The sequence below is a fragment of the Stegastes partitus genome, unplaced genomic scaffold (assembly GCF_000690725.1).
Source record: "Stegastes partitus isolate 25-593 unplaced genomic scaffold, Stegastes_partitus-1.0.2 Scaffold1205, whole genome shotgun sequence".
NCBI classification, from domain to species: domain Eukaryota; kingdom Metazoa; phylum Chordata; class Actinopteri; family Pomacentridae; genus Stegastes; species Stegastes partitus.
Window position 1 is genome coordinate 35,847 of NW_007578936.1, and position 9,370 is coordinate 45,216.

Consider the following 9,370-nt stretch of genomic DNA (forward strand, 5'->3'; position numbering starts at 1 on the left):
GAAGAGATTTGTTTATATGTTGTTGTTTAACACTCTTTAATTTTTTGTAAATTGAAATGTACAGTTAAAAAACAATTAAATACAATTTTTCTAAAAACCCATCTCATCACATTATCCTTTTAAAGTCACTGCATATTAATGCATTCAAAATCACCTCTTGGGCTTTATCTCTTTTCAACAAACACTATTTGATTAATCTTCATGGTCCGAGACAGTCCTTGAGTTGCTTTAAGCTGCTTTTTAGATTTTCTTTACTCATACTTTAGCATAATTCTACATACTCTAAATGAATCCTGATATCACTCTGGATCAGCTGTGAAAAGTCAGATGTTATATTTACATCTTAGAGATTATACATCCCCCCCTAGTGGACAAAACACTTACAGCATCCTTAAAGTATAAACCTTGATAAAATGCTAAAACAAAATCTAATAAGAAAACATTTCCAGCAGCGTCACTGCTGAAAGCCGCAGCAGCAAAACGACTGAGTGCAGGTTTTATGTGGACATTGGAGGAAAACACTAAACCAGAAGTCTGGATGGAAATTTTAAGCATCTAACTCTTAATTTTCAACATTTTGGTGAACTTTTTCTGCACCAACTTATGATAGAATTTATGTCAAGAAAACACACTGAACTCAGGGATCGTGGGTTATTGTTACAGCAGGGTTCCTAAATAAAGTTTTCTGATCTAAATATTTAGGGATATTAAGAAATCTGGACCAAACAAGGTTCAGATTCACTGCGTATGAATTCAACTTTTAATTTATAGGAGCAATGCATTATTTTTTTATTGTAAAAGATGCATGAATTAACTTTAAAATTGAAGATGAAAGGTATCAATATTTATTTATTCCTGTTTGGATGCTTCTTTTCATCCGTGGTTCAACAATTCAGACTTAAAGCAGAAATCACTGTTTCCTCTACAACAGACGACACGTTTCATTCTAATTAGAGGTCAACTGATTAGTTTGTTTGGCCGATTCATTGGCATAACTTATAGTAGCTGATGGCTGCACCGCTGTTTTGTGTGGAGCACGAAACCACTAAATTAATGTTGTCCTTGTGTACCTGAGACATACACACACATTTCAGGTTAGTACAGAGGATACATTTTCATTTATATGAATCAGAATCAGAGAACTTTCATGAAGAAAAACTGCTATAATATCACCCAAAAACACACGTGCATGCAGAAAAAGTCAAAACTGGTGCATCAAAATTCACCTGAATCCTGTAAATGAAGCATCTGACAGTCAAATTCACCCACAAAGTTTAGACTAGACTGAGTTCATTTAGATTTAAATGACAGCTAATGTTACATAAAACAGCTTTATTTGTAAAATCTGGGCATTAGAAGGTTAGCTATAGTGGGAGATTTCTAGTGGATTAGACTGACGATACGTGAAGCTCTGCTAAATGGTGTCATTTCAAAAACTAGCAGCGAGTTTAAGGGTTCATCTGAAGACCTTCAAGGCCAAATAAATCACACAAAATTAATAGTTATGTCAAAAGGCTGCAAGAAATGAAGCCTACAACAGAAAGCATTCATTAACTTGCTATTTCTACTCCACCTTTGATGCTTTTATTATGAATTACGGAGCAGTTTTATGCTTTGACCTGGTGCAGTCTTTAAATATGATTGAGTATAACTTCCGACATGTCCACCGTGACCTCCAAATGATTCTGTCAAATGTGAAACCCGGAGCTGCAGGACGTCGCTGCATCACGTTTCAGGACGAGGTGGTGAAAAACTGCTGAGCGGAGCAGCAGACTGCACCGTGAATAATTTACTACATTTTCCAAAAGCATTACCTGACGTTCTTTTTTCATCTAAAGTTTCATCAGAAAGCAGCACAAATTGGGCCCAGATAACGTCTGATATCTGCCAAAAGCGTGACGATCATGTCGGCCAGTTTAATCAGCTACTGGCCTTTTTCCTGCTTCACTGGACTATTATTATATCGGCCTTTAAAGACCCATAATTGGTCAAACATGTTTTTTGTTGTTCGGTTTCTAGAGTCTAAAATAAACTGGGCAGACAGCTGTTCACGCCTGCTGCTCCCTTTCTACCCCGAACCGTCTGTAGTTGCATCTAAAAATGGATAAATTTGGTCTAAATTCTCATAACTGCCGCCAAAAATGATTGGGTGCTCCTCCTTCTGGCTGCAGCTCCACGTTCTATAAATGGAAAAGCACACCAAAAATCAAATGAGAGGCACTGAATCTAAAAGGATGCGTGTAATACGAGGATGATACGCTGCAGAAATTCTTGTTTGGGTGTGACGTGTGGCTGCTGAACAGATGAAATGGGAATTTTTTTCCACATTTATTTTAATCCCTTGGTTATTTGTGAGGGTTTTAGACAACTCCCGGATTGTTTTAAGACGCTGTTTAGCTTGTGTCAATGCAATCTTTTACACTCTTCTGAACAAAGATTAGAATGAAGTCTGGAGCTGAGCTTAAACTAATTGCAAAATTGTTAGAAGTACACTTATTTTAGCCTTTTACTGAGGTTCCTCCTGTACATAAATGAATCAATCAGTACAAAACAGGTGCGATTACACCTCTGTGCAATATCACTTAAACGTCAGATGGTTTAAAACTGTCACTGCTCAATAACTGCATTACTGAAGAATGGAAAATCTATGCTTTAGAAAGACTATACTGAAAGTACAGACCCCACAGTAGAAACTAGATGCAACAAAAGCGAATGCACCTGTGATCGCCGACACACGAGTTATAAAATTTGTGATTATAGAAACAAAACTGAGTGTGGCTAACTCAGTCTAACTACATTAACATGGTTATTAAATGAGCTGTGAATGGCTGAACTTCCAGAGTTCGGGACCTTTGAGCTGCATGTTTTCATCATGGCTCCACATGGAGAGAAACTAAAAAGAAAAAATCTGATTGTGAGACTTAATGAGGATAGAAAAGGATACAGAAAGATCAGTGAGCAACTCATAATCAATGGAAACACTGTGTCAGCAGTAATCAGGAGGTACAGAAGAAGCCATGGCACGGACAGTGAAATACTTTCAGAATCTAGACGTAAAAAAAAAAAAAAAATTTTTTTAAAAAGTGGGAATCAGCATTTGTATGACAGGTCAGATGCAGCAAAAGAAAAACAGAACTGCAAACTTTACTAAAGAACATTTAAAAAGAAGCGTGATGAGCGTTGGGAGAACGTTGTTTGATCAGATGACAGCAAAATAAATGTGTTTTGTTTAGATGGAGTCCAGTATGTTTGGTGAGAACCTGACCAGGACGAGCACAGTGGATGCATCGTCCTGACAGTGAAGCACGGAGGTGGAAGTATGATGATGTGGAGCTGCATGAGGACAAGATGATGTTTATAGACGCAGCATGAAAGTCTGAATATACTAAAAGATAGATGGCTGATAGGACGACTCCCAGTCTGCAGAAGCTTGAAGAAGATCATCTAAAGCAGCAAATCACACAAGAGTTTGTCAAGAAGACGTGGACAATGTGACCAGAACAGCTGACAAACATGGAGCTGAACAACCCTCCAGTAACGAGCAGCTGAAACAAAAACAGTCTCTGGAAAATGTCAGAGCATCTCTACATGACTGTGATATCTATCCTCCATGCAGAGGAGATCGAGTTCATCAACAAGAAATATTTTACAAATAAATTCAAAACAATTTACTGTTATTTTACAGATTTTACTTATGTTGTTAAATTAGATTATACCTTGTGAAATTAGAGATTATACACGTTAATAATCAAAAATACGGCCAAAACTGTCATGTCAAATAAACAAAAATCTGATTTTAAAAAAATAATAATAATTTTAAGAAATTATTTTATAGTGTGCGGCTGTAAAATTCAATATGTTTACAGATGTTTCTTGTTTTGTTAAATTACAGAAAATAAAGTAAAATTACAGCAAAAAATAATAAGAATTTACATGTTGACTCTAAGAAAAACTGGCCAAGACTATAACTTCCATTGTTTTACTGTATTTGAATCAGGTAAAAATAGAATTATTTTACAGATACTGGCCATTATTTTCACCACCTTTTACAGTTTTTGAATCTTACAGTATTTCACTGTTTAGCATATTTTTGCTGGCGACCTTGCTGCTGATTTCTTTTTTTCTTACATAAAAAAAATGTTTTTAAATTGTATTTGTTTTAAGAAACTACTGTTATTTTACAGTTCTTCCGCTCATTTATTTAATTGGATAATATTTGGTATCTTCTAAGAAAAATAGGACAAAACTGTACATAACGTTTAAATCAAAAATCAGTATTTTTACAAATAGTAATTCTTACTTTTACAATGTTTGATTTAAATTATGCAGCTTTTTTTGTTGTTGTTTTTTTACTTTATTTGCCTCTGCTGAAAATCTCATTTGAGACATTTGTTATTATTTGAAAGAAGAATTGTGCATTTTAAGAACTGAAATGTTAAAATGATGATTTAAAAAAAAAAAGCTGGTTTACAGGTTGTCAACATCAAAAATTTAATATTTTGTTGTTTTATAACAAAAATAGACTGAATGTTTTATTGTATTTAAATCAGCTAAAAAAATATTTGACCATGCTTTTATATTTATACATGTATTTTCACCATTGCACTTTTTTTAAAAGCTATTTTCACTTTTCCTTTTACAGAATGTGAAATATTAAAAATGTTTAATTTTCATTGTTATTTTAAATTTGAGTAGATTTTGGTTGCATTGAGTTCCTCCTGCAGCTTTGGTGTTTTCAACACAATTAGTTTAAACTGTTGGTTTAGATTTTCACATCAAATCAAACCTTCTCCTGACCATCTTAGAAATAATAAAGTACCTGCGGTGACGCATCATTGGACAGAGGTGTTGTCACTAATGTTGTTTACGGTAAACAAATCTACACATTCGGTAAATAAACAAAAACATCGGCGGTGACGTCACTCGCACCTGACTTGCCCTGTTCGCCGCGCGCTCGGGAGCGCGCCCCGGCACCGGAGCAGGACGGAGAGCGCGAGAGACACGGAGGGAGGAGAGGATGCGCGCGGTGCGTTGTTAGATGGAGCGGCTGTCTGCCGGGGCTCGGATGCGCACAAATATCATTCGGTTCTCCGTTTAGGTGTTTCAGGCTCGATTTGAAGGCGACCGAACAGGTGAGTACCGAGAACGTGCACCGGAGCGGGTCAGGTTTCACTCCGTCACCACCGGAGAATGACGAGGCAGCAGAAGTTGCAGGTGCACGAAGCTCAGAGACATTTAAATCAGTTTTTAATACATGAAATGACAGAGAGTAGAAATCTCAGTTATCAAAGAGTTAAAGCATGAAAAGAAGAAAACAGGTGAATTTGTGCAGCAGTTTTTCTGAGTAAGTTTCCAGATGATGGCTGTAGCTGTGGCTGTGAGGACAAAGTGTTGGTGAACAGACTGATGTGAGCTTCCATCCCAGCAGGAATGTCCTGAATGAAGCCTACTGTATGTGTGAGTGGGCGACAACAAACCACAGGATTGTTCTGCGACATTTCCTCCCATATTCACACTCTGAGCTCAACTTTATCCTCGCAGCTGTTTCTGTATTCCTGCTTTGATTTTACGAGCAGCATCTCGTCTCAGCGAGCAGCCCACAGTGACTCTTCATGTAATGCAATACTTCCTGCCTTCTGAATAATAAATGCCCAGGACATTGACCATTACATACTGATTTGCTAGCCGCTCTTTCCATCTTTCTCCGGTTCTCTCGGCTCACAGCGTCAGCTCTTTTGTCTGAAATCTCACCCCCGGACCTCTCAGTGCTTGATTAACTTTCCCAATCATTTCTGCAGACTGACTCTCTTTGTGTGCTCAGGTGGGAAGATGGGCAACGGTTCGATGAAGTCGAAGCGCTACAAACACGCCGACGGGTGTCCCGCTGCCTCCAACGGCCGAGCCTGCAAAGATCAGGGCTTCAAAAACCTGGATCTCCTGAGGGCCCGAGTGGAGGAGCTGGAGCGAGAAGGCAAGAGGAAGGACGAGGAGCTCAGCGCCAGAGAGCAGCAGATCAAAGGCCTCCAGGAGCAGCTGGCCCAGCAGACCCGAGTCCTGGCTGAGCTGAGCGAGGAGCTGCAGAGCAAGTGCATCCAGATCAGCAAGCTGCAGGACGTGGTGAAGAGCGGCGCCTCGGCCGGTCTGGCTTCACGGCCTCCGTCGGTGAAAGCCGGCGGGAAGAGCAGCCCCAACCTCAGCGTCCGCATCAAGGAGAGCATCAACAGGAGGAAAGGGGCCAAAGCTGGAGTGTCGGCAGAACCGACGTCCAGAACGTACGACTCCAGCAGCCTCCCCAAGTTCTCCTTCGAGAAGGCTCGGGTGCCGAAGGACGCCAGGTTAGACGTTTTCTTTACAGGAAGGTTGACAGGGTCGACAAGGTTGAGAGGATTAAATTAAAATTGGATAAAAGAGGCGAGAGCCGGGTAAAAGGTTCATGATCCCCTCAGGCTGCATCCATCCAAGCTTCGGTGGAGGAGATTTAAAAAAACTAAAGCAGCAGCAGCAGCAGCATCAGTGGGCGGGAAGTGGAAGGTGGGCAAAGATCGTAGTGTTGATGACGTGGAGGAAATCTGTTACAACAAAAACAGCATTATTCAGCCCAAAACTCTTCAGCTGCTGCTCGGGACTTCCAGCGAGGACCGATAAATATAGAAAATTTGCTGTTAAGCCCAAAATTATTTTTAGATTTATTGCAATTTGTTGTCCGACCAGAAGCTTCCTTCTGGCTGGAGATGACATAAACAAGTGACAAAAGATGTGATAGAGATATTACCAATGGATCCGAACCATTTCTACAGTTATTTTCAATCTTTTTACTAAATATGCCACATCTAAAATGATTCCTACTTCTTGAAATGAGCACTAGCTTTTGAGAAAATGCAGCTTCTATATCTAATGTTCCCAATAGTTTCTACACTGTTCTCTAATAGTATAAACTGAAACCAACTGATGCAGGAGTGCTCTGGGCAGCATCTTGGGTTGGCAGAATACAACAACAAAAAAGCACAAAGTCACTGCAAAAAAATAAAACTGCACTTCGTACGAACAAGATTGTAAAGTCTACCACATCCAAGAGTGTTCATGGTTCAATGGCCAAAGTGCACAAGTATATTCAAGAGTACAAGGACTTATAGACTTCGGAGACTCTTAAAGGCAAAAGTTGTACAGGTCTTGGGATGTCCGTATACTTTGGACCATGGAGTGCAGGTTTTCTATTCTAAACTAATGCTGCGAGGGTCCGTCACTGAGAGAACGTTGCTCCTCCCAAGATGTTCAAGGGTTTTAAAGCCACGTCTGAGTATTGTCACTAAGTACAAATAGTTCTACATTGTGGAAGATCTCAAAGAGCGTAACAGGAAGTTAAAAGTGAGCCAAGCACTGGTGAGAATGGTAGAGGCCAAGAAGAATCCAAGCAAATGTGAGCAGGTCTAGTAGCAACATCTCAACCAGACACCAAACAAGGAGGTGTCCATCGACGCAGAACCAACAAAGACTTCCTCAAGACAGACGCACAGTAGCTCATCTAGATGAAGAAAAGAAAGCTTCTTGTCATCAATTCTGCGGTCGGTTGTCGATGTTTGAACACAGGGACGAGAACAGCATCCAAAGAGTCAAACATTGTGGTGGAAATGTGACGTTTTTGGGATGTTTTCTACCGACGGACCACATAAAGTCCGTATAGATTCTCAAACATCCAGGTCTTGGTAATTCTAAAAGAGTCAGTAAAAATCAACTAAAACATGTCTTTGAGGTTCTTGAAGACTCTCATCCAAGAGAGACCTGAGGAAGCCTCTTGGATGAGAAGTGAAAAGAACCTAAAAGAGAAGTTTTTAGTTGTTTTTTCCGAGGACTTGTCAACGCAAACGGCGTCGTTAGCTCGGCCTCGGGCAGCATCGGAGCTTCCAACAAGACAACGATGTGAAACGTGAAGCCAAAGTGGAGAAGAAACGGTGGAGAGAAAACAATAGGAAGGTGTTGGAGTCCAGACCTGAGTCCATGAAGACCACAGTGATGGTGAGGAAGCCTTTAACCTCAAAGACCTGGAGACCATCACCAAGACGAACATAACCCTCGTGGCAAATACAGGCTTTGACATGGATTGTGTTAGCGCATTAGAATGTGGTTAAACATGGTAGAAGTTACTGGGAGCATTTGTACTGGTATAAAAGCTGCTTATTCACAATTTATTCTCATTTGTGACCATTTCAAAGGGCTCTGAATAATTTTTAATGTGGTATTTTTATTAAAATGTAAAAAAAAAAAGGGAAAAAAAAGAATTAAAAATAGCTAAAATTCAACAACAACATCTCTAACTCATTTTACTCATTTCTAGTGATTAAAACACCTTTTGGTCAAATATAAATGTCTTAGAAATCAAAATGTATAATTGGAATTATTATGGCTTAACTTCATATGTAATGTGTTTCTTCATGAAGTTTCCATTTAAGTAGTTTATTGGCCAATAAAGGCAAACATTCATTTTAAAAACCCATTTGGGGATTTATCGTCCAGCGTCATTGTTGATGATGGGTTTGCATAAAACTCCTTGAAGCCGAGTTCAAAAAGTTCATGAAACCAGCCTGAAGCCAGCTGTAGCAGCAGAAACGGGTATCATCTTGGGATATCTGTGTGTTTGTGGTCACGTAATGCAGGTTTTTAAATTCAAAATTAATGGCAAAAGAGCCAACAGCATGTTTTTTAATATTAAAACTGAGCAATTATCTCCGTAGCAGCAGCTGTAAACATTCATAAATCAAAAATTAATCACAATAAAACAGCCGCTCCACCTCAACCGTCACATCAAATTCACTTCCTCCTCACTTACTCCACTGATCTATGCTTCATCCTTCAGTGTTTCCGCCCCAACAAAAAGCGCAATATGTCAAATTAAAAAACAAAATTGATCTGAAAACGTTTTTCTCGTAATGAAATAAGACGACAAGTCGGTTTGACGTGATGGGTAAAAAAATGACTCAAACAGGCAACAAATTAAGAGAAAGGAAGCAAAACTTTGAGCTTATGACATGTTTTCTCTCTTATTAGAACTGAAATGATGAGCATTGAGATTATTTTATTTAATCTTTATATGACGTAGGTTTAAAAATCAAGAAAGAAGCTTCATTATTCGTACTCACAGTAAACCCGTTTCCCCGTAAATGAGATTAAAAATGGGTTTAAAACTTTTAGTATCTTTTGTTGCCTCTTGTCAGTTGCTCCTGTTGCCTGTAAATTAGATTTTTACTCACAGAAATATTATAAAAATTACTCAATAATCTAATTTTCCATTTCATTATTTGAGCTTGTGGTTGGACCGTACCATTAGCAGCTGGGGGAGTTTACAGAAAAATGTTCCAATATGTAATATATAGTC

At 38.9% G+C, this 9,370-nt stretch overlaps 1 protein-coding gene across 3 annotated transcripts in view; it reads left to right on the top strand.

Moving 5' to 3' along the window:
* The first annotated feature begins 5,017 nt into the window (after positions 1-5,017).
* prkg2 (protein kinase cGMP-dependent 2) overlaps positions 5,018-9,370 on the top strand; it is a 45,991-nt gene continuing 41,638 nt past the window's right edge. For 2 of the 3 annotated variants that reach the window (XM_008297277.1, XM_008297278.1), the window contains exons 1-2: positions 5,830-5,878; positions 5,912-6,335. In XM_008297277.1, coding sequence (XP_008295499.1) covers positions 5,830-5,878; positions 5,912-6,335 — 473 coding nt within the window. Of the gene's footprint in view, positions 5,133-5,821; positions 6,336-9,370 lie in introns of those variants that run through there. The other variant, XM_008297276.1, reaches the window with a different exon arrangement.